The sequence below is a fragment of the Tasmannia lanceolata genome, unplaced genomic scaffold, assembly GCF_043159265.1.
Source record: "Tasmannia lanceolata isolate RefF3 unplaced genomic scaffold, GAP_Taslan_0.1 ptg000037l, whole genome shotgun sequence".
Lineage (NCBI taxonomy): Eukaryota > Viridiplantae > Streptophyta > Magnoliopsida > Canellales > Winteraceae > Tasmannia > Tasmannia lanceolata.
In genome coordinates this window covers 52,433,460-52,458,691 of record NW_027518714.1, presented here as the reverse complement: position 1 = coordinate 52,458,691, position 25,232 = coordinate 52,433,460, and the positions used below count along the sequence as shown (strand labels likewise).

Here is a 25,232-nt window from a genome sequence, read left to right as displayed (position 1 = left end):
CAAAAGAGGAGCAGGAAATCTGTCCGGCTAAGCAATCTGCCCGGCCTGGGACGGTCAGAAGTGGAGAGGAAAATCTGTCCGGCTAAGCCGTCGGTCCGGCCAGGGACGGCCAGAAGTGGAGCGAGAAATCTATCCGGCCTGGGACGACCAGAAGTGGAGCGAAAAATCTGTCCGGCTAAGCCGTCTGTCCGGCCAAGTCCTGTCCGGCTTGGGCCAGACTGATTTTTGTCATCTAGCGGATGAGTCATATCCTGTCCGGCTTGGGCCGGACTGGTTTTTGTCATCTAGCGGATGAGTCATATCCTGTCCGGCTTGGGCCGGACTGATTCTTGTCTTCTTATGAGACGTGTCATATCCTGTCCGACTTAGGCCGGACTGGTTTTTGTCGTTTTGCGGACGCGTCATATCCTGTCCGGCTTGGGCCGGACTGATTTCTGTTGTTTTATGAAACGCGTCATATCCTGTCCGGCTAGGGCCGGACTGATTTTTGTTGTTTTGCAGACGCGTCATATCCTGTCCGGCTAGGGCCGGAGTGATTTTTGTCATTTTGCGGACGCGTCATATCCTGTCTGGCTTGGGCCGGACTGATTTTTGTCGTCTAGCGGACGCATCATATCCTGTCCGGCTTGGGCTGATTTTTATCGTTTTATGAGATGCGTCTTTATCCTGTCCGGCTTGGTCCGGACTGATTTTTGAGATGGGCACAGTTACTTAGATAACCTTCAACCACTTCGAGATTCTTCCGCACCCGCATTTATTAGCGTCATTCTTCGAAGTGAGTGCCCTTCGGCATCCACATTGATTAGTGTCGTTGCTTCGATGGGTGTGCCCTTCATTAATGAGGGACACGTGGCATCATTCGGTTCATGAATTCGAACCGCCTTCAGTCTCAAGGCTATAAAATGAGGTTTTCACTTTTCATTTTTTCACTTTTGCTTTCACTTTTCGCTCTGCCTTCTCTGCCTGTTCGGCGCTGCTAGCCCGTGGTTGTGGTCGTCCGCAAGCTTAAGAGCTATCCCCCTCTGTGGGACCCGATCCCGCGAGAGGGGTGGTGGCGCGAGAGCCGCCACGCACTATCTCTTGGTCTCTCGTACCCACGCGATTGGCGTGTGCCTTTCATTATTGATTTTAATTCGTCTTTTATGTGAACTTGGGATCACTAAGGCAATCCGAATTCCACACAAAAGAGACTGACAGAGTCGCCACCTAGATGTGGGATCTAGGACCCATAATTAACCAGAAATCTAGACTCGCTACCTGGTTACAAGAATGGAAGGTATGGGGATTTATCCACCACATGCACCATTCCTGCCCGATAATCGGTCTTCAATTCCAAAAGTTAACTCTTTTAAATTCATTTTTAATGGCTCATTCAACTCTCTGTTAATGTGCTATCTATGTGACATGCATCCTATGATCTAATTTCAATGTGAATCCTAGATGTGTATCTTGATTTCTTAATTGGTTTGGATTCAATCTAAGTGAAAGTTCTCCTAAAATTCTAATTTCATGGAAATCCTAAGTGATTTGATTGTTTCAACAGTTTTAAAAGTGATTAGCCCGAGTCCTCAGATGGCCTGGTATTCTTCCAAAGAAGCCTACGTATCCCCGCCTCCACGAGAATCAAGGCAACGTAGTTCTTCGCGCCTATTCTAAGCTAGGATGCCTAAGACACCTAGACTTCTATCCTAGACTCGATCTAAAAGACCGAACCGATTATTAAAGTTTCTTGTACGATTATTTAAATTTCAGTGAATTGTGGATTTTATGACACCCTATATGCCCTAACTAAATGCAGATTAGCCCTAAGCTAATGCAGGTGGTTCTTACAACCTATGTGTGACTAGGCTGTATTTCCTAAGGAAAACCAAGGGTGGACTAGCGTATCCTACTCTAGTCATCACTCGGCGATATGGATCGCCGACTGACCGGACGGAGGCGCTCCTATAACTCTAGGACAGACCCCTAACTCTAAAAACAAGCACACAACAAACAAACAATCAAACAACCTATCAAAAGAAAAACCCTAACTCTAAAACTCTCTATCTAGGAGAAACTCCTAACTCTAGAGGAAGATCTTTTGAAAATAAGATTTTAAAGGTTTTTGAAGAAAGTTTTAGATATTATTTACAAAAAAGGTTTGGCTGGACTTGGGATATAAATCCCAAGCTGCACTACGTACCTCGGAAGAGGATCAAGCCAACGTAGTTCGAAACGAACTCTCAAACTACGCTTCTAAAAGAAACACTCAACACTTTAGATTTTTTTAAGGTTTTTGATGTTTTCAAATGTTTTTTGAGTTTTAAATTTCTAATGTTTTTGGATTTTAAAGCTTTTCCAATGCTCAGGACCTTAAAATATTTTTAATCTTAAAGGGAACACGCAAGTAATACCACAAACTAGGGCAAAGCCCTAAAGCAAAAGGGGAAACCCCGAATAAGCAATTAGCGTCTCAAAGAGACAAACCACAACAAGAAAGATAGCGTCCCAAGAAGAGAGAAAACGATCTAAGATCCCAAGCAAGCAAAGCTCTAATAAGACTGAGTTAGTCTCTAATAAGAGCGAAGTAATCAACAACTCTAAAGGAGAAACTCCGAACTAACAACACTAAAGGGGAGAAACAAATGAGTCAGAGACTCTCTAATACTACAACTTAGGGGAGGAATGAGTCAAAGACTCCCAAATAACGCCAACAGAAGAACGAATGAGTCAAAGACTCTCTAATAATACCGACTAAGAAAATGAAGTAAATCAAAGATTCTCTAAAAGAAAAGGAAACACGAGTCAGAGACTCCACTAACACCCACTAAAGGATAGATGAGTCAAAGACTCTCTAAAAGAAATGGAAACATGAGTCAAAGACTCGACTAACACCAACTAAAGATAAATGAGTCAAAGACTCTCTAAAAGAAAAGGAAACACGAATTTGAACATTTGGCAGAGGTAAAACACCCAGCCGGGCCGGACAGTTACCTAGCCCTAGGGTGCAACAAATGTGCAACCCAATACCCATAAGGGTAGGGGTATGAAGCCAAGCCGAGTAGGGTGTTCTCCCAAAACCAAACGGCGCACAAAGAGGACTAACGAGAGAATGAGACCTGGCGGGTCTCCCAAACACACACAAAGATGGGCTCCAAGTAACCTTATCATTGCCCTTGCAAGGGGGAAGCAAGGCTAAGACAACTAATTGACCAAATTGGTCTCTAATTAACAGAGGCACAAATTGAGGTGCAACCTCAGAGAGGATTCTACAAATGAGGCAAAGCAGACCTTCTTAAGGAATTAAGATGTGACAGAATTTAAGGTCCTTTAGAGATTTTAAGATGATTTTCAATTAATTTCGGATTTTCAATGAATTTTATCAATTTTAATCATATGAGTGATTTTACAAGTGAAGTTGTTGCAAACGAACTCAAAATGAGTTGAAACTTCTCCAGCAACAAGATATGATGAGATGTAACTTACTGGAATATTTTTACAGATTATTACATTAAACTCATATTTAATTTGGATTTAAAAATTAATTGACCAGATTGCAAAAATAACACAGAAACTACTAGATATAGAAATCTAAATTCCATGAAATTTCTACAGTAGTAAGATATAAGTGAAAATAGCATTCTGTGAGATTTCCATGAATTTAGAAAACTATTTACTATCATTTTTGGATTTTTCAAATTTCAAACCAGATTATGAATTAACACCACAGCTCATATGAAATAAGATCAAAATCACTTGAAAATTTTACAGAAGCAAGAAGTATAGAATTTAAGACTACTGTAAAAATTTGGAGAATTGTATCTGTGATTTGACATCAGTAACAATTCTCCCAAAATCTGATAATTTTCAAAGAATGCATAAAATAATATACCAAACAAAATCCAAAAATTCTCACAAATTCATGGTAGAATGTATCATTATCATATTATTTTCCCACGAAATTTCATTATTTTTGGAATCTGTTTAGTATATCTTTTAGTTTTCTTCGTTAAAAATCATGCAAAAATCCGAAAATATACCAAATAATTCTAAAAAATTCTGAAAACAGTGTACCTACCTGTGATGAGTTCCTCGCCGAATCCAAAAGCCGAAAAAAGACTCAAAAATCCCGCTATGTGCGATCGCTTCCGCTTTCTTCCTTGTTTTTTTTCTTTTTTCCTCTCTCTCTCTCTTATTTTCACTCCCTCTCTTATTTTCTTTCTCCCCTTCTCTTTTTTTTTTCTCCTTCCCTCCTCCTTATTTTCTTTCTCCCCTTCTCTTTTTTTTTTCTCCTTCTCTCCTCCTTATTTTCTTTCTCCCCTTCTCTCCTTTTTTTTTTCTCCTCCTCTTTTTTTCTTCTCATCACCTCTCTTTATATAGTGAAAAACTTAGTGGAGAGGTGGAAATAAATAATGAGAATGGTGGGTGTGGTGGAGAATAATGGAATATATAATGGTAATGGTGGGAATGGTGGTGGGAATAATGGAATATATAATGGTAATGGTGGGAATGGTAGTGGGGATAATGGAATATATAATGGTAATGGTGGGAATGGTGGTGGGGATAATGGAATATATAATGGTAATGGTGGGAATGGTGGTGGGGATAATGGAATATATAATGGTAATGGTGGGAATGGTGGTGGGAATAATGGAATATATAATGGTAATGGAGATAATGGTGTTATTTTAAAGGGAAAAATGAAGTTAGTGGAAATGGTAGAGAAAGTTAAGTCATGCTAGTGGTGAGTCCCACTTTGTGGGTTCCGCACAAGCGGGTCCCACATCAGCGGGTCCCACACAAACGGGTCCCACACCAGCGGGTCCCATATCAACGGGTCCCACACAAACGGGTCCCACACTAGCGGGTCCCACACAAACGGGTCCCACACCAGCGGGTCCCACATTCTCTTTTGCTCGGATTCTCATGAATAACCCTTCTCAATACTCAACGGAAAAATACGAAACATGACGGAAACGACCAAAAATATTTAGAAATGTAACAAACGGACGCGGGAAGGAAGGACATTGGAAAACCGATGGAAAAACCCTAATTTCTTAAGGCAGAGCAAAATGGGGTGTCTACACGCCCAAGCATAGCGAACTTGGGTCCGGTCAAAATGGGGTGTCTACAGATGCCCCTCTTTGGCAAAGCGTGTGTAACACGCGAATGGCAAAGCTGAACAGACGACACATTTTGACTGACCCGAAAGCAAAGCAAATTTTTGGGTTTTCAGTTTTAAAACGATATTCACAGAGATAAAACTCTACCAACAATAGGGAGATAGCCTCTCACTAACTCTTAACTCGGCAACTAAGACATCTCAAAGAGATAGTCTCTCCCTAATACTCATGACTCAACTATCTAAAACAAATACGCAAGGGCTCTATTAAAGCAAACACAAACACACTCTTTTTAACAACAAAGCTTTAAGAAAACTAACACAATGAAATTATTTTTAGAGAATGTAGACCATTGTCAATGCAAATATAAATCAATCACCCGAACAAATGTGAAACAATCACTCAAAGAGTCGGTAACACTCTGGGAGTTTCAAAACAATCACCCAAAGAGTCTGTAACACTCTGAGAGTCTCAAAACAATCACTCAAAGAGTCTGTAACACTCTGAGAGTTTCAAAACAATACAGAAATCTTTATACTCAAAGAGCCCTAACTACCCGAAGAGTCTCTAACACTCAAAGGGTCTCAACTACTCAAAGAGTCTCAAACGCACACGAAAAACCTTTATACTCGAAAGAGTCTCAACTACATAGAGAAACCTTTATACTCAAAGAGCCTCAACTACCCGAAGAGTCTGTAACACTCAAAGGGTCTCAACTACTCAAAGAGTCTCAAACACATCAAAGAAACTTTTATACTTAAAGAGCCTCAACTACCCGAAGAGTCTGTAACACTCAAAGGGTCTCAACTACTCAAAGAGTCTCAAATACATCAAAAACTATTTATACTCAAAGAGTCTCAACTACCCGAAGAGTCTGTAACACTCAAAGGGTCTCAACTACTCAAAGAGTCTCAAATACATCAAAAACTATTTATACTCAAAGAGTCTCAACTACCCGAAGAGTCTGTAACACTCAAAGGGTCCCAACTACTCAAAGAGTCTCAAACCAACACAAAACATTTATACTCAAGGAGTCTCAACTACCCGAAGAGTCTGTAACACTCAAAGGGTCTCAACTACTCAAAGAGTCTCAAATCAACACAAAAACATTTATACTCAAAGAGTCTCAACTACCCGAAGAGTCTGTAACACTCGAAGGGTCTCAACTACTCAAAGAGTCTCAAATCAACACAAAATATTTATACTCAAAGAGTCTCAACTACCCGAAGAGTCTGTAACACTCGAAGGGTCTCAACTACTCAAAGAGTCTCAAATCAACACAAAATATTTATACTCAAAGAGTCTCAACTACCCGAAGAGTCTGTAACACTCGAAGGGTCTCAACTACTCAAAGAGTCTCAAATCAAATCAAAACATTTATACTCAGAGAGTCTCAACTACCCGAAGAGTCTGTAACACTCAAAGGGCCTTAACTACTCAAAGAGTCTCAAATCAACACAAAAATATTTATCGATCTTATATCGAGTTCATTGATAGCATAGCGATCTCCTGCCGAGAATAAATGGGAGTGCATGATCTTTGCTGAAAGCAAAACTCAAGTAGATTGATGAGATTTTTAGGTGCTGACTCTCTTTAACAGATGAAAAGCATTCTAATGAGGTTTGAAGGATGCAGGAGTAGATTATATACCCCGCTGGGAATTGAAGTTTATGAAACTTTGACTCCAAAAGAAACAACTTGATCAAGGAATTCAACTCAAAGAGTATGTTCAAGCTTCTCTGGTTTCTATTTGCTAAGAATAGATATCCCAGTTATCATTGTGTAATATCTTTTATGACGCAAGTCATAAAAGATGCCCCTAGTATGATGTGCTTCCATGACAAGGTTTTAAGAAAGCAGAACCAAGGTAAGTAGGAAAAATTTGAGTTTGCATGGGTTCTTTCTTTGGTATAATGGTAAGACCACCTTCACAAAGGCTGAACGTAAGAGTTCTTCATTTTGCTCAGTGCTTGAGGCTTTGATGTTTCAGGCAGGTCTGAATAACAAATCTCTTGCCCTTCTTTGATTCTTAAACCAGGATCTACTCTAGATTTTTCTTTACATTTCGGAAGGTGTACACCCATTCTCTCCAGTGCCAAACACTTTTGATTCTAAAAGAAAATAATGAGAAACAAGGAACAGACTCCTGAGGACTCTTTCAAAGAAGACTTACAATATTCATGGGACTTGACTAAATTTTGATTCACTCTTAAATCAAATGTGTTATTTTTAAATGGTAAGGTCAGCCACTCTTAGAGTAGTCTCAAAAACCATGCCAAAAGGCTCTAGTTTCCTCCATCAGGACATCCGTCATGGTTATACCCCTTCGGATTGCTCGGTCTTAATGCCCCTAGTTTAAAAGGATATCAAAGTAAGTCTTGTCGACACTACTCGGATTCCAGGATCCTGCCCTATAGAGGTTGCTTCTTGGTCTCCTTGATTTGTCTTTTCGGAAGAAGTTAAAATTAATGTCTTCCAAGTTTTTAGTCTAAAAGACCACTTATCTCAACTTTTGCTTTCCAAGCTTTCAGTCTAAAAGACTACTTATCTCAATTTTTGCTTGTACTCAAACTTGGGAATTCTACGTAACTGAGGAACTCCTTCTGCTTCTATTCAACTCAACTTTTCATGGGAAGTATTTGCCTCTGACTAGATTGTCTCTTCAAGTTTTCAATCCAGCATACCACTACCCTTACCTTCTGATAAGTCAATCATTTTGCTTGTTGACTTAGCAAGAAAAATGACTTTCACCTTTCTCTAGGCCGCCCTTTCGGGTTTTCAACCTAGCGGATCTTCAGACTCTCATTCTTTTCTTTCTGTTTTTCTTTTCATTCGCCTCGAACCTTTACTTGTTTCACCAGAAGGACTTTCTAGGTGGGCTCGGGTTCAAAAGGGTTGAATACCTAAGGTTCTAAGGATTTGGACCGAATCTGGTCTAGCCAGACTACCTACGTACCCCAAAAATGGAGGATCAGGTCCGCGTAGTTCGCTTAAGGATTTTTCAAAGAATGGTTTAGCATTTAGCTTCAAAATTTTGAAAAGGGATTTTATCCCAAGGTTTGACCGAACCTGAATTAATCAAGTTGCCTACGTACCCCTGAAGAAATGGGGATCAGGTCCGACGTAGTTCGGGTGCATAAATGCCCCGGGTTTATAATGTGTTTGAAAAGAAATTGTTTAATTTTGCTTTTGGCCCAAAGGGTTTATAGAAGGATTTTTAAAAGTTGGGATTTTGGCTATAAAAGCTCAAACGATTAAGGATGGCCTCCTGATGTATTTGATGTACAAGCTTTTTTGCTTAAGGTTCAAAGCCTTTGAATTTTATTTTTTTTTTTTTTTTTTGAGGAGTCTGGTGGTTTTCTGGCAAAACTTCAACCACTGTGCTCCACTCACATCTCAAAGATCTTGAATTTATGCTCAAGATTCCACAACTCTGTCTGAAAATCTTCTCTCAATATCTCATCAGCTCCACAGGATGCCTGACGCTTATCTCTTTAAAATTTTATTCCTCAACTGGATGTCTAAAGCAGATGAAGTCTTGCTTTGATCAACGACAGGGAATTCCCCTGGTTTATCCTTATAGGATCAAGCAAAACTACCTCAAACCCCTCTAAACAGGTTTATCAATTCTTTGCGCTCCTTAGGAGATAAAGTTTTTCCAATCCATTCATCCCGAGTTTCGAATTTCGATACCTCTATCAATGGCTTCGATTTCTTCTTTAAGTGGCTATGCTCGACGCTCTTCCTCTCGTTTGACCATCTTTCAGATCTCGAGGTGAATTTCGTCTGCATTCTCATTCGAGAAGGGGGTCTTTAGTTGTTTAAACATTAGATCTAAGAGTGAATCATAGAGTATCAAAGATACGAAATCAACAATTTTATTGAATTGAAGACTGTAAGTACATTGATGATTTTTGACACACCTCAATGGGCTCTTCATCAGTTCTGACAGAAAACTGAATACTGACTCCATATAAGAAAGATTGACAGATACACTTCTTTTTTTTTTTTTAACATCTATGGAACTGAACTTTTTCAACTTAGAGAGAAGAAAATTGATGTACGCTCAATGAAAGACAAATCTAAAGACACAGGACACTTCTTCAAAGATAGTGAACTGACGCTGAAAGCTTATAGGTGATACACCTTCCTCATGATAATGATAACTATAAAGTTCAATCCCGGAGTAGAAATCCCAGAAAAAGCAACTCCACAAGGTCTAGGTTAAATGGGGCAACAAAAGGCTTATGTTGACAATGTGGGTAAAACAATAGACTGCCTGGATCAAGTATGATTGGAAATGGTCAGTCTTTAGAAAGAATGGTCTTTCGCTAAACACAGACTCTTGACTTGGAAGCACACACACTAGATCAATAGTCATGGGATAAAGATTCTGAACAAATAGAGAAAAGAGTAATCTTGAAATACACCAAAGGGTATTTTATTCTGAAAATCAAAGAAATACTGTCTATGAAGGTCAAGGAAAAATAGACAGTGATAATATGACCTACATCAACGGGGTTTCAATGAATTCTCAATCCACACCTTAAGTCTCATTTGAGTATAACTGCTCTTCTTTTTGGGAATGAAAGAGTCAGGAACGATAAACATCCTTAATCTAAATAAGTTTCGATCTCAGCAATGATCATGCACTCAAAGAATACAGGTAAGATCAAACTTTCCCATTAATGATTTCGATATGATCCAAGGGTAAAAGATATATGATAGGTAAACATGGATCAATGAAAAATCAATGGCTCAGATAATAGACCATGGCCATAAGAATGACAAAAAGTAGGGCCAAAGACCAGATCTAAAATCTGAATGATGGATATCAACAACTGTACGATCAATATGGAATGAGATAGCATAAGATTGCTTTCAACGGATGGATCATGAATGACTAATCCTATGAGATCTTTGGAAATGAATGGGATTTACATCCTAACCCCAAAGGAAAAGTTTTTTAATCTTCGCACATTTTATCAGTGTTACCTGAAGGCATCAACCCTAACCCTAATCTAGCGGAGTGGAGAGAGGATCTCGACTCATGACTTTGTTTGTGTACTTAGGACCGATCGTATCCATTGGAAGATGGACTACGGCCTAATTTAGACACAAATGGGTAGGATATCCTAAACTAGGCTCACACACGTGATGCACATGTGTTCGTATACTACATGCATGTGTGGGTTAATCTAGGGGTAAGGCCAAGAGTTCCCTTAGCGCGAATCCATGTTCGATATACTGTACCAGTGTCCGGCGTATCAGTACGTGAACAAGAGATCCGTTTACGTACCATAAAGGTACTAGGTAAGGGTGGAATGCTTCTCTAGCACAGAGGCACCAGGTGATGAAATCCCAGTCAACCATGCTAGATAACACTCCGGGTTCCTAAAATAGGACGTGTGTGCATGTGAGATGCAAGGGTTTAGATGCAAGTGATGTAAGTGTGTGCAATAAGTTCGCGCAATCTATGATGCCTTCAGATTTTGTTAGAATAAGTTTGAGTAAATGTGATGAGAAAATAAAGCATACAAACTAATCTAACAGGCATAAAAGAGATAGAGTTTTCATGAGCCAGTTAAAATAGATTCAAATGAGTTATCCTTTGGAATTGTAATGAAGTTAGGTTGTCCCCAGCAGAGTCGCCAGTCTGTGGGACCCGATCCCGCGAGAGGGGTGGTGGCGCGAGAGCCGCCACGCACTATCTCTTGGTCTCTCGTACCCACGCGATTGGCGTGTGCCTTTCATTATTGATTTTAATTCGTCTTTTATGTGAACTTGGGATCACTAAGGCAATCCGAATTCCACACAAAAGAGACTGACAGAGTCGCCACCTAGATGTGGGATCTAGGACCCATAATTAACCAGAAATCTAGACTCGCTACCTGGTTACAAGAATGGAAGGTATGGGGATTTATCCACCACATGCACCATTCCTGCCCGATAATCGGTCTTCAATTCCAAAAGTTAACTCTTTTAAATTCATTTTTAATGGCTCATTCAACTCTCTGTTAATGTGCTATCTATGTGACATGCATCCTATGATCTAATTTCAATGTGAATCCTAGATGTGTATCTTGATTTCTTAATTGGTTTGGATTCAATCTAAGTGAAAGTTCTCCTAAAATTCTAATTTCATGGAAATCCTAAGTGATTTGATTGTTTCAACAGTTTTAAAAGTGATTAGCCCGAGTCCTCAGATGGCCTGGTATTCTTCCAAAGAAGCCTACGTATCCCCGCCTCCACGAGAATCAAGGCAACGTAGTTCTTCGCGCCTATTCTAAGCTAGGATGCCTAAGACACCTAGACTTCTATCCTAGACTCGATCTAAAAGACCGAACCGATTATTAAAGTTTCTTGTACGATTATTTAAATTTCAGTGAATTGTGGATTTTATGACACCCTATATGCCCTAACTAAATGCAGATTAGCCCTAAGCTAATGCAGGTGGTTCTTACAACCTATGTGTGACTAGGCTGTATTTCCTAAGGAAAACCAAGGGTGGACTAGCGTATCCTACTCTAGTCATCACTCGGCGATATGGATCGCCGACTGACCGGACGGAGGCGCTCCTATAACTCTAGGACAGACCCCTAACTCTAAAAACAAGCACACAACAAACAAACAATCAAACAACCTATCAAAAGAAAAACCCTAACTCTAAAACTCTCTATCTAGGAGAAACTCCTAACTCTAGAGGAAGATCTTTTGAAAATAAGATTTTAAAGGTTTTTGAAGAAAGTTTTAGATATTATTTACAAAAAAGGTTTGGCTGGACTTGGGATATAAATCCCAAGCTGCACTACGTACCTCGGAAGAGGATCAAGCCAACGTAGTTCGAAACGAACTCTCAAACTACGCTTCTAAAAGAAACACTCAACACTTTAGATTTTTTTAAGGTTTTTGATGTTTTCAAATGTTTTTTGAGTTTTAAATTTCTAATGTTTTTGGATTTTAAAGCTTTTCCAATGCTCAGGACCTTAAAATATTTTTAATCTTAAAGGGAACACGCAAGTAATACCACAAACTAGGGCAAAGCCCTAAAGCAAAAGGGGAAACCCCGAATAAGCAATTAGCGTCTCAAAGAGACAAACCACAACAAGAAAGATAGCGTCCCAAGAAGAGAGAAAACGATCTAAGATCCCAAGCAAGCAAAGCTCTAATAAGACTGAGTTAGTCTCTAATAAGAGCGAAGTAATCAACAACTCTAAAGGAGAAACTCCGAACTAACAACACTAAAGGGGAGAAACAAATGAGTCAGAGACTCTCTAATACTACAACTTAGGGGAGGAATGAGTCAAAGACTCCCAAATAACGCCAACAGAAGAACGAATGAGTCAAAGACTCTCTAATAATACCGACTAAGAAAATGAAGTAAATCAAAGATTCTCTAAAAGAAAAGGAAACACGAGTCAGAGACTCCACTAACACCCACTAAAGGATAGATGAGTCAAAGACTCTCTAAAAGAAATGGAAACATGAGTCAAAGACTCGACTAACACCAACTAAAGATAAATGAGTCAAAGACTCTCTAAAAGAAAAGGAAACACGAATTTGAACATTTGGCAGAGGTAAAACACCCAGCCGGGCCGGACAGTTACCTAGCCCTAGGGTGCAACAAATGTGCAACCCAATACCCATAAGGGTAGGGGTATGAAGCCAAGCCGAGTAGGGTGTTCTCCCAAAACCAAACGGCGCACAAAGAGGACTAACGAGAGAATGAGACCTGGCGGGTCTCCCAAACACACACAAAGATGGGCTCCAAGTAACCTTATCATTGCCCTTGCAAGGGGGAAGCAAGGCTAAGACAACTAATTGACCAAATTGGTCTCTAATTAACAGAGGCACAAATTGAGGTGCAACCTCAGAGAGGATTCTACAAATGAGGCAAAGCAGACCTTCTTAAGGAATTAAGATGTGACAGAATTTAAGGTCCTTTAGAGATTTTAAGATGATTTTCAATTAATTTCGGATTTTCAATGAATTTTATCAATTTTAATCATATGAGTGATTTTACAAGTGAAGTTGTTGCAAACGAACTCAAAATGAGTTGAAACTTCTCCAGCAACAAGATATGATGAGATGTAACTTACTGGAATATTTTTACAGATTATTACATTAAACTCATATTTAATTTGGATTTAAAAATTAATTGACCAGATTGCAAAAATAACACAGAAACTACTAGATATAGAAATCTAAATTCCATGAAATTTCTACAGTAGTAAGATATAAGTGAAAATAGCATTCTGTGAGATTTCCATGAATTTAGAAAACTATTTACTATCATTTTTGGATTTTTCAAATTTCAAACCAGATTATGAATTAACACCACAGCTCATATGAAATAAGATCAAAATCACTTGAAAATTTTACAGAAGCAAGAAGTATAGAATTTAAGACTACTGTAAAAATTTGGAGAATTGTATCTGTGATTTGACATCAGTAACAATTCTCCCAAAATCTGATAATTTTCAAAGAATGCATAAAATAATATACCAAACAAAATCCAAAAATTCTCACAAATTCATGGTAGAATGTATCATTATCATATTATTTTCCCACGAAATTTCATTATTTTTGGAATCTGTTTAGTATATCTTTTAGTTTTCTTCGTTAAAAATCATGCAAAAATCCGAAAATATACCAAATAATTCTAAAAAATTCTGAAAACAGTGTACCTACCTGTGATGAGTTCCTCGCCGAATCCAAAAGCCGAAAAAAGACTCAAAAATCCCGCTATGTGCGATCGCTTCCGCTTTCTTCCTTGTTTTTTTTCTTTTTTCCTCTCTCTCTCTCTTATTTTCACTCCCTCTCTTATTTTCTTTCTCCCCTTCTCTTTTTTTTTTCTCCTTCCCTCCTCCTTATTTTCTTTCTCCCCTTCTCTTTTTTTTTTCTCCTTCTCTCCTCCTTATTTTCTTTCTCCCCTTCTCTCCTTTTTTTTTTCTCCTCCTCTTTTTTTCTTCTCATCACCTCTCTTTATATAGTGAAAAACTTAGTGGAGAGGTGGAAATAAATAATGAGAATGGTGGGTGTGGTGGAGAATAATGGAATATATAATGGTAATGGTGGGAATGGTGGTGGGAATAATGGAATATATAATGGTAATGGTGGGAATGGTAGTGGGGATAATGGAATATATAATGGTAATGGTGGGAATGGTGGTGGGGATAATGGAATATATAATGGTAATGGTGGGAATGGTGGTGGGGATAATGGAATATATAATGGTAATGGTGGGAATGGTGGTGGGAATAATGGAATATATAATGGTAATGGAGATAATGGTGTTATTTTAAAGGGAAAAATGAAGTTAGTGGAAATGGTAGAGAAAGTTAAGTCATGCTAGTGGTGAGTCCCACTTTGTGGGTTCCGCACAAGCGGGTCCCACATCAGCGGGTCCCACACAAACGGGTCCCACACCAGCGGGTCCCATATCAACGGGTCCCACACAAACGGGTCCCACACTAGCGGGTCCCACACAAACGGGTCCCACACCAGCGGGTCCCACATTCTCTTTTGCTCGGATTCTCATGAATAACCCTTCTCAATACTCAACGGAAAAATACGAAACATGACGGAAACGACCAAAAATATTTAGAAATGTAACAAACGGACGCGGGAAGGAAGGACATTGGAAAACCGATGGAAAAACCCTAATTTCTTAAGGCAGAGCAAAATGGGGTGTCTACACGCCCAAGCATAGCGAACTTGGGTCCGGTCAAAATGGGGTGTCTACACCCTCAGGCCGGTAATCTTCTTTTCCGGTCGTACATATTTGATTTCTCTTTCAGTGTCACCTATGTCCAGTAGTGCTTCGAGTTCTGAGTCCGGTTCTAGGTCCTCTTCAGGGGAGTCTGCATCTTCCAGTAGTTCAGAGTCTAGTTCGTCGGAGAGGACCCAAACTAATCCGATCAGGACTCCCGGCCCTTATATGGCGAGTCCTGATGTTCGTGTAGAGGTCGTAGATAGTGGGGATGAGGTAATTTTGGATCTGAATATCACCCCGCCCCCAACGGATAGTTACTTCCGAGCAGATATGAGTGCGGGTAGTGACGCCGCCGAGGCGTCCACCACATTCCTTCCGGGCCGTCGAGGTCACTGCTAGGGCTCGGATGGACGCCAATCCCAAATATAACACCCAGGCTCTTTACGAGGAGAGTATCCTTGATGAGTCCAGACTAGGGGACATTAGAGATAGATATTGCATTCCCCAAAGGTTCAGGCTGAGGGCTGCGATAGAGGGAGATAGGACTTGCAATGACAGCACCAACGTCTGTATGTACGACGAGTCGCTAAGAGCCGGACTCAGGTTCCCTTTGCACCCCTTCTTCATCGCAGTCCTTCGATACTACGGCCTGGCCCCGGCCCAGGTCGCCGAACTCGTGGAGGACGCTTATTGGTTTCATATACCTCATCCAGGGCCAGCTCCAAAGGAGCTTGTCCGTACCGCTGTTTCGGATGTGTGCGCACCTGAAGAGGCATAAGGACGGAGGCTGGATTTACATTAGCCAGTGCCCTGAGGTGAAAATGATTACCGGCATTCCCTCCTCCATACATCTATGGAAGAACCGGTTCTTCTATGTCGAGGACGGCGAGCTTACTGAGCCCTGGCTGGTTCCTTTGAAGTGGGACACCCCAGATACACTTGCGCTGAGTCGTAGGCCGCTCTTGGAAGGAGAGGATGTGAGAACATTCGCCCTAGTCTGTGAGGAGTTACGCCGGGAGGGCCACATTCACTGTGCAGACTTCTTTAGGGAAGAGGTTCTGGTCGGGCTCAGCATCAGGACAACGACCCCGGCACGTATGTGGCTAGTCTTGCTTTTGAGTCCTCTTTTTTCTTCCTTTTCCCTGACCGGCTTTTGTTTGTGCTGTTTGAATTTCAGAAATGCAGTCGCAATCCCAGCTGGAGAAGGTGAGGCAAAGAGCCTTTGTCAGGGGTCGGCCAAGGCCAGCAGGGCCAAAAAAGGAAAGCCCTTGAGATCTCAAGTCCTGCACCATCTAAGGACCCACCGCCCCCAAGGGCAAGCCAACAGTGAGGCTCGTCGGCTCATACGGGCGGGGAGAGGGAACACCCAAGCCGGCGGACGGGTCTACCGGAGTCCGTCCCACCCCCGCGAGGTCCTGGGACAACATTTTCCGGCCCAACTGGGCCATTCAGAAGAGCGACACAGGCCTGGGTGACAGCCGTGTTGCCAGGGAGATAATTACCAAAGGCCAACTGAACCAGGATCAGCTCCAGGTTCTTAACGAGCCTCCGGATGCGGCCGATGAGGCCATTTTCTCCTCGCTCTACCCAAATCGGCGTGTATTATCATGACTTCCGTGAGAAGAGTCGGAAGTTCTCTTCCGCAATCACCAAGTCTGAGGAGGAGAACGGCAAGTTGATCCAGGAGGGGGCCGAGCTTAATTGGTCCATTAACAAGAGGGACGACGAGATAAAAAGACTCAAGTACGAGAATGCCGCCCAGTTGCAGAAGGCCGCCGACGCCCTCGAATCGCAGAGAGGGAGAGCTTGGGAGAGGCAGATAGCGCCGTGGCAGACGCCGTGCAGAAAAAGGAGGACGAGCTAATTAGCTTGTCGACAGAATCATACAAGCTGGGGTTCATGGATTGCCTTGAGCAGGTCAAGGGATCCAACTCGAATGTCGTTCTCACAGGCCTTGTCCTTCCTGACCCGCCGGCGGGTCAGGGCGAGGACGGGCAGGATGCCGCGGCGGGGGGTCCTTCGCATACGGGAGGCCATGGGGTGCCTTGAGCTACCCATTCTTCCTTTTTGGCAGTTTACTGTATTCTTTTTGTAATGGCCCTTGGAGGCCCTACCTTTTGTAATGGCCCATGGAGGAGGCCCTACTTTAATGAATAGTTCATATTTTGCTGTGCATTGTTTCCGCTTGCGTCTGCTTCTCACTAGTGTCGATTAACCTAACACTGCGCGTCTGACTGGTATCAATTACTCGACACTGTGTGCCTTCGACCGGTCCCGTTCATGACCAGGAGTGCGCCCCGGTCTTTGTGGAGACGAGCCGAGGCGGACCAAGCAGCGAGTACCCAAGTTTTAGTGAACTAGGTTCCTGAGATGGTTTGGTTTTTTTTTTGCGTGGGCCCATTCCCGACCAGGAGTTCGCTCCCGGTCTTTGTGGAGACGAGCCGGGGCGAACCAAGCAACGAGTACCCAAGTTTTAGTAAACTGGGTTTCTAAGATGGTTTGGTTTTTTCTGCACGGGCCCGTTCCCGACCAGGAGTGCACTCCCGGTCTTTGTGGAGACGAGCCGGGGCGAACCAAGCAACGAGTACCCAAGTTTTAGTGAACCGGGTTTCTGAGATGGTTTGGTTTTTTCTGCGCGGGCCCGTTCCCGTCCAGGAGTGCGCTCCCGGTCTTTGTGGAGACGAGACGAGGTGAACCAAGCACCGAGTACCCAAGTTTTAGTGAACTGGGTTTCTGAGATGGTTTGGTTTTTTTCTGCGCGGACCCGTTCCCGACCAGGAGTGCGCTCCCGGTCTTTGTGGAGACAAGCCGGGGCGAACCAAGCAACGAGTACCCAAGTTTTATTGAACTGGGTTTCTGAGATGGTTTGCTCGTAGATTTACAAAGAAACTGTATCCTCTTTATCATTCATATTTGAACGTTCTTACAACGACATTCGCTTTTGTGCCAAGTGGCCATCTATTGATAGTATTTTCGGAGGTACTTCGAATTCCAGGCATGGCGTAGTAGGTGTTCCCCAAGCGTTTCCAGCTTGTAACTCCCCGGGCGAATCACCTCTTTCACTCGGTACGGCCCCTCCCAGGTCGGGGGGAGTTTTCCAACCTTCTTCGGTTGAGAGATAGCAGCTTTTCTCAGAACTAGATCCCCTGCTCGAAATTCTCTGGGGCGTATCTTCAAATCATGATAGTTGGACACTTTCTGTTTGTAGGCCGCGACCCTGATTCGGGACTCTTCCCGGACTTCTTCCAGCAAGTCGAGATTTGCACGGACTCCATCTCCATTGAGCTGTTCATTGAAGTCGGTGACTCTGGGAGACGGGGCGCCCAATCGACGGGTATTACAGCCTCCGTCCCAAAGGACAAGTTGAATGGCGATTCCCTCGTCGCGGTGCGCAGGGTGGTACGATACACCCATAGGACATGATAAAGCTCGTCTGCCCACCGGCCTACCTTTTCGTCCAGCCTCTTTTTGATCCCCTGAAGTAGGATTATGTTCGTTACTTCAGTCTGCCCATTCGTCTAAGGGTGCGCTACTGAAGTGAATCTCTGTTCGATCTTCAAGTCAGAGCAGAACTTTCAAAAGTTTCGGCAGTCGAACTGTCCGCCGTTGTCCGTTATCAAGATGTGGGGTATCCCGAATCTGCAAACGACAATCTTCTAGAAGAAGGTATGCACGTTTTGCTCTGTGATCTGGGCCAGAGGTTCGGCCTCCACCCACTTGGTAAAATAGTCAATGGCCACCACTACGAACTCACGTCTTCCTGAGGCTGGTGGAAAGGGGCCCAAGATGTCCAGCCCCCATACTGCGAAAGGGAGTGGGCCGATGATCGGGGCCATGGATACAGTAGGTTGGTGGATGGTGGGAGAGAACTTTTGGCATCTCTCACACTTTTTGACCAGGTCCAGAGCGTCTTGCCTTAAGGTTGGCCAGTACAGGCTTCTCAGCAGTACTTTGATGGCCAAGGCCTTGCCCCCCAGGTGTTCTCCACAAATTCCTTCGTCCGTCTCTTGTAGAGCGTATGCGGCGTTGCTTGGCCGGAGGCACTTTAGGTATGGAAGGGTGTACGACCTTTTGTACAGGCTCTCGTCATCGAGGGAGAATCAGGCAGCTCTCTGTATCACTTTGCGGGCTTCTTTCTTGGCTTCGGGAAGCTTCCCGCCACGTAGGTACTCAATAATTCCGTCCATCCAGCACGACTTGTTCATGACCTGCATTACTTCGACGGCCTCATTTTCGATACTGGATTTCTGCAGAAATTCCATACATATACTTCCGAGAGTGGCGTAACCGGATGCTGACAGCTTAGACATCACATCCACTTTTGCATTTTTCGTTCTAGGGATCCTGACGACCTCGAAGTTTTTGAACTTACTGGCCAACTGGCGGACCTTGGAGAGATATTTAATCATGCGCTCATCGTGGGCCTCATAGACTCCTTGGATCTGGTTCGCAACCAACTGGGAGTCGCAATACGCCTTTAGTCTTTGGGCGCTAGTCTGGACTGCTAGGTTCATTCCGGCGATGAGGGCCTCATATTCTGCCTCATTGTTGGACGCACGGAATCCGAACCTTAGCACGTAATCCAGAACAAAGTTATCAGGCCCTGTGAGAATCAAACCGGCTCCACAGCCACCCTTGTTCAAAGATCCGTCCACATATACTTCCCAGAGTGGTTCGATGGTCGATGGATCCCGTCCTACCGGTATGAGGACAATTTCGTTTCTTACTGGTTCAGTCTCGGCTTCTGTTTGTTCCCCAGTTGTAGTTACCTTTTCCACAACCGGGGTTTGGACAGTGTCGGATTCGATGCTCTGCTGAGGGATGGTGCATTCAGCCACGAAGTCTGCCAGCACTTGAGCTTTTATTGCTAGCCTAGGCAATTACTGGATATCAAATTCACTCCGAGGTGTCTGGTCTGTTGAGAACTTGCCTGAGCGGCTGATCGGTCAGGACTTTTATTGTGTGAGCTTGAAAATACAGCCTTAGTTTTCTGACCGCCATGATCAGGGCGTATGCCAATTTTTCAACCCGCTGGTACCTGATTTCAGCGTCGTGTAAGGCCTTGCTGACATAGTAGATCGGCTTCTGCTGGTTGTGCTCTTCTCGAATTAGCACGGCTGCCAGTGCCATGGGGCTTACGGACAGGTACAGAAGCAGCCCCTCCCCCGGCTCTAGCTTTGTCAACAGCGGTGGGGAGGACAAGTACTGCTTCAACTCCTCGAATGCGGCCTGGGACTCCTTTGTCCAGGGTGCTGTCTTGATTCCTTTGACGGCGTTGAAGAAGGGTAGGAATCTCTTTGGGGAATTTGAGATGAAGCGCCCCAGTGCGGCCACCATCCCGGTTAGCCGTTGTACTTCTCTAATGGTCTTTAGTTGAGTGAGCTCCACCACGGCTTTGATCTTTTCCGGATTGGCTTTTATCCCTCTCCGGCTTACCATGAATCCCAAAAAATTTCCCGCGCTGACACCGAAAGTGCATTTGGTGGGGTTAAGCTTCATGCTATGCTCCCTTAGGACTTGGAATGTCTCTTTCAAGTCGGAGACATGATCTTGTGCACTTCGGCTTTTGACCAGCATGTCATCCACATAGACTTCCATGTTACGGCCGATCTGTTTTTCGAAGAGCTTGTTCACGAGCCTCTGATACGTGGCCCCGGCATTCTTTTGGCCGAAAAGCATGACGCGGTAGCAATACGTTCCCTGGTCTGTTATGAAGGAAGTCTTCGGTAAGCCTGATTCGTACATCCTGATCTAGTTGTACCCGGAGAAGGCGTCCATGAAACTCAGCAGTTCATGACTTGCAGTAGCATCTATCAGCTGGTCGATTTTTGGGAGCGGATAGCTGTCCTTGGGACAAGCCTTGTTCAGGTCGGTAAAGTCGACGCAGGTCCTCCACTTACCATTGGCCTTCTTCACTAGGACCACCTTCGCCAGCCAATCTGGATATTGAATTTCTCGAATGAAGTCAGCCCTTAAGAGCCTCTGCACATCTTCTTTGATCGCCTGCCGCCTTTCCAGGGCAAAATGCCTCCTTTTTTGTTTCACTAGTCTGCAAGTGAGATCAACACCGTGTCTGTGTGTGCTGACCTCCGGATCTATGCCGGGCATCTCTGCGAGAGCCCATGCAAAGACGTCTGCATTGTCTTGAAGAAACTGGGTGAGGTTCTGTCGGGTGCTACCATCCAGAGAAGAGCCGATTTGGACGGCCTTCTCACTATCGCCTTCGCACAGAGGGATGGAGATAAGGTCTTCGGCGGGTCGATTCACCTGGGCTTCATCTCTCAGATCCAGCAGCTCAATCGGCAGCGACTCTGAGACATTTTTGCCTTTGAGTGCCATGGCATAGCACTCCCTGGACTGTGGTTGATCTCCTCTGACTTCACCCACGCCGTTTGGTGTTATAAACTTCATCTTCTGGTGATATGCTGAGGCTACGGCGCGGATGAGGTACTGGCCGGGTCTTCCCAAGATAGCGTTGTAGACCGAAGTGGCCCTCACTACCAAGAAGTTGACCATCGCGAAGGCTTGACAGGGCGGCTCCCCGACGAGGACTGGGAGTTCAATCTGCCCCTCTACTTTCACGATCTCTCCTGAGAAACCGAACAGGTCGGAGTTTGCTGGCCTCAATCGGTCGTCTCCTATCATCATTTGCTTAAAAACATGATAGTATAGGATATCGGCCGAACTCCCGTTGTCGACAAGGATTTTCTTGAACTCCCAGTTTGCGACGAGCATGGTTATGACCAGTGCGTCGTCGTGAGGTAGTATCAAGTTGTCGAGATCTGCAACTAAAAAGGTGATTTCGTTCTCCGTCTTCATCTTTTTGCCACATGTGTGAACGGCATTGACTCGGCGTGCGTAGGCTTTTCGAGCGGCGGATGATGTGCCCCCGGCGGCCGGTCCGCCCATAATTGTGTTGATGACCCCCTTTGGCTGGGATCGGCGCGCCTCTGGCTGTGGACTGGATGATGGGGGAGATTGATTCCGCGCATGGGGCGGCTGTGACCGTCGAGGGCTCTGGCCCTGGAGACTCTTCTCCCTGCGCTCGCTTCTGTGGCCGTCATCTTTAACATACTTTTTCAAGTATCCCTGACCAATCAGCAGCTCGATTTCTTCCTTGAGCTGCCAGCACTAGTCTGTGTCGTGCCTGTGGTCCCTGTGGCACAAACAATACTTCGACTTGTCTCTCTTGTTTCCCTTGGAGATCATTCTGGTCGGCCACCTTACGAATTCTTCTCCTCGGATTGCAGCCAGTATGTGTTTCCGGGAGGTGTTGAGAGGGGTAAAGTTTTCCTCCCTCCTCTGGAAGGACCTCTCTTTTCTGGGGGCCTTATCATCCCTACGCTGCTTGGTAGGGTTCTTTTCTTCGGAGGTTATCCTCCGGTTTGAGTCTAAGGCCGCTAGAGTCTCCTCTACGGCTATATATTCCTCGGCCCCTGCCATCAGATCCGCCAGTGAGTGCGAGTTCTGGCGAGCAACTGATCGGCGGAAATCGTTGGATTTGGGGCCTCCGAGGAGCGCATTCATGGCGGCTGATGGATCCAAATTCAGCACTTGGAGAGCCTCTCTGTTGAAGCGGCTGACGAATGTTTTCAGAGGTTCGTTATCCTCTTGCCGCAAGGCCATCAGGGATGCTGTTGTTTTCCTTGGCCTCCGGCTGCTCATGAAATGGCAGACCAGATCGTCTCCAAAGTCTTCAAAGTTGCTGATGAAGTTCGGCTTGATCCTGGAGTACCAGTCCTGGGCCGCACCAGTCAGTGTGGTCGGGAATGCTCTGCAGAGGAATCCGTCAGAGGCACCGTGGAGGAGCATCATGGTCCTGAACGTCTCCAGATGGTCTACAGGGTCGGTAGTTCCGTCATATTGCGGAACTGTCGGCATTTTGAACCCTCTGGATGCTGGTGCGTTCATAACATTATCGGTGAACGGAGGTCTGCAGGAGAACGTCCTTGCAGCGGGCCAGCCTTGATCCTTTGCCAGCTCTTTTACACGGTGGTCTATCTCTTCTATCCTCCGCAGTACCGAATCAGCCCTCTGGTCTGCTCGGCCCACTGATTTGTTTTTCTCCACCGATGGGCTCGCCGCAGAGCCGGAGTGACTTTCCGGACTCCTTCGATGATGCCGGGATCTTTCCCGCGGCGCGCGGTTTTCCTGGGCTCGGTGCTTTTGCGCGAAGCGGGATCGTAACCTCCGGCGGTGGTGAGGCTCTGTATGGGCATGCCTGGTTCTGGAGTGATGGACTCGACTTGTGGAGTGGTGGGTCCGGTCTCCACTGGGGCGCGCTGGCTCTCCCCTGTGGGCATTCGACCTTTCTTGTACAGGTCGTAGAGCCTCTGGGGGATGTTGGAGAGGCGCTTGGATCAGACGTTGGTATTGGCCGACAATAGTAGTCATCTGATGAAAGAGAGCTTGAACTTGATCCAGAGTGGGAGTGGGATTGAGGTGTTCCGAATGAGCCGGGCTCTGCTCTGCTGTTGCAGATGGAGCTACCACCTGCGAGGCGATTCGGTCACTTCGAACACCGTGAGGTACCACAGCTCGGGTGGTTCAGGCAGTTGGTACCCGAGCACTCTTCCGCCCTGCCATTTTGTATAGGGGATTTGAACTGCTTTTAGTTCTGGTCCTACGGATGGCGCCAATCTGTTAGGCCTAAAATTGGTAACAGATACGGCAGTGACGTAAGAGCTGATCTGGCGGGCCCAAGGAGCTGAGCTGAGCTGAGAGAACTGAGTCCTGCACAAGGGCGCGCGAGGTCAGAAGACCAACCCGGAGTCGTTGCTCCTGACGGGCCCTTCGACACTCAAGTCAGTATGAGCAGAGGTGCAGAGCCAAACTTTAAGAGTGGTGGTTCAGAAGTTATTACCCCTTGCTTTGAGCCTTGAGAAGCATTTTATAGAGGGAGACCTGGAGTGGTTGGATTACCTACCCCAGGACAGGTGTCGGCCCTTTTGTGGATTTAGGTTCACCCACTCTTAGGCAATTACCGAATTACCCCTGGGCAGCTGTTAGATTTGTGGTGGGCCCTTCTGGGGCCACGTGTCGACAGCTCATTAATCGCTGTTCTTCGTACCCCATCAGTCCTAATCATTCGATCCATGGGTCTATAAAAGGTATACTAAGTTGAAAGGGTGAGGTTTTGTGCACCAATTTTACTTCAGACACTAGTCAATATGTTTTTTCTAGAAAATTTATGACTTTTGTTTCTTTATTCATTGGCTGCTTCCTGTTGTACAGTTTGTATTTTTATAAATTTTTACGAGTTTTGTTACGTTTTTTTCATTGGTTATATTGAGTGGGACAGACTTCTCTCTCCCTCTCCCTCTCCCTCTCTTACTCTGTACACCACATCTTCTCTCCTCTCAAATCTCGCCAACATTACTCTAATTTTGGTAACCGTTATTATCTCATTCTCTCTTCACATCTTTTTTATCCAATTTGTCGCCCCCAAAGTTTTTTAAATAAATTTACTAGACAAAATTATTACGCTAATATATTTATTTATATATGTGTATGGGAAAACTGTTTTTGAGCTCGAGCTTAGATAGCTTATTTGAGCTTGAGCGTCAAAAACTCATGTGGGCCCACATTTTTTGCGTGATCCAAAGCATTCATTTGAAAGGCCCTTACGGAGATAGGGGTGTGTACAAAAAATCAAGTCCATAGGATCATCCTAACCCTTCCATTTGTGGAGGGGAAAATGGACAAATATTGTTTCAGCACAAATCTACCTTTTTTTTTCCTCCATAAATGGAAAGGTTAGGATGATCCTAACCACCTGATTTTTTGTGGACACCCTATCTATGTAAGGGACTTTCAAATGAATGCTTTGGATGACCCGAAAAAGGTGGGCCCACACTATTTTTGAGCTCCAACTCAGATAAGCTTATCTGGGCTCTAGCTCAAAAACAGTGTTCCCCTGTAAGTGTGTGTAATGCATAGGGACTGATATTTGTACTCTCATATTTTGATAATATATAGCAGTTTTACAATTTTTTTTTTAATTAGCTTTTCCCGGTTGTTACAATACTAAGCAAGATGCTATTGTTAGTAGCAGTGCAACTTGGGTCAAGCTCAACCCGAACCCAACGAGTTTAACCCGATTTTGGTTTGGGTTGGGTTGGCAGTTTCTCGGGTTGGGTTGGGAAAAGCCACCTTGATTTAATTTCGGGTTGGTTCAGGGTTGAGGCCTTGGCAACCCGACCCGAACCCGTCCTCTGTCCTCTAATTTTATCATGATTTTCTAGTGTGATTATCTTTTTCCTAAAAAAGTTTTTTTCCCCTTTTGCTAATGCTAAATGACTACATTTAAAACTTACATGTGTAAGTTTTAAATTAAACTAGCTTACCCACCAAAAAAGTTTAAATTAAATTAAACTTATATAGATTTTCCCCCAAAAACTTAAAATTAAACCTGC

The 25,232-nt window shown here is 44.1% G+C and overlaps 1 protein-coding gene across 1 annotated transcript; it reads right to left on the bottom strand.

Moving 5' to 3' along the window:
- Positions 1 to 18,917: 18,917 nt before the first annotated feature.
- Positions 18,918 to 19,331, bottom strand: LOC143861565 (uncharacterized). The gene has a single exon (XM_077372468.1). The coding sequence runs from the start codon at positions 19,329 to 19,331 to the stop codon at positions 18,918 to 18,920; it is 414 nt and encodes a 137-aa protein (XP_077228583.1).
- Between the last annotated feature and the right edge of the window lie 5,901 nt (positions 19,332 to 25,232).

Coding starts and splice junctions, on each gene's coding strand:
- LOC143861565 (XM_077372468.1), bottom strand. CDS start 19,331: ATGAACCTAGCAGTCCAGACTAGCGCCCAAAGACTAAAGGCGTATTGC.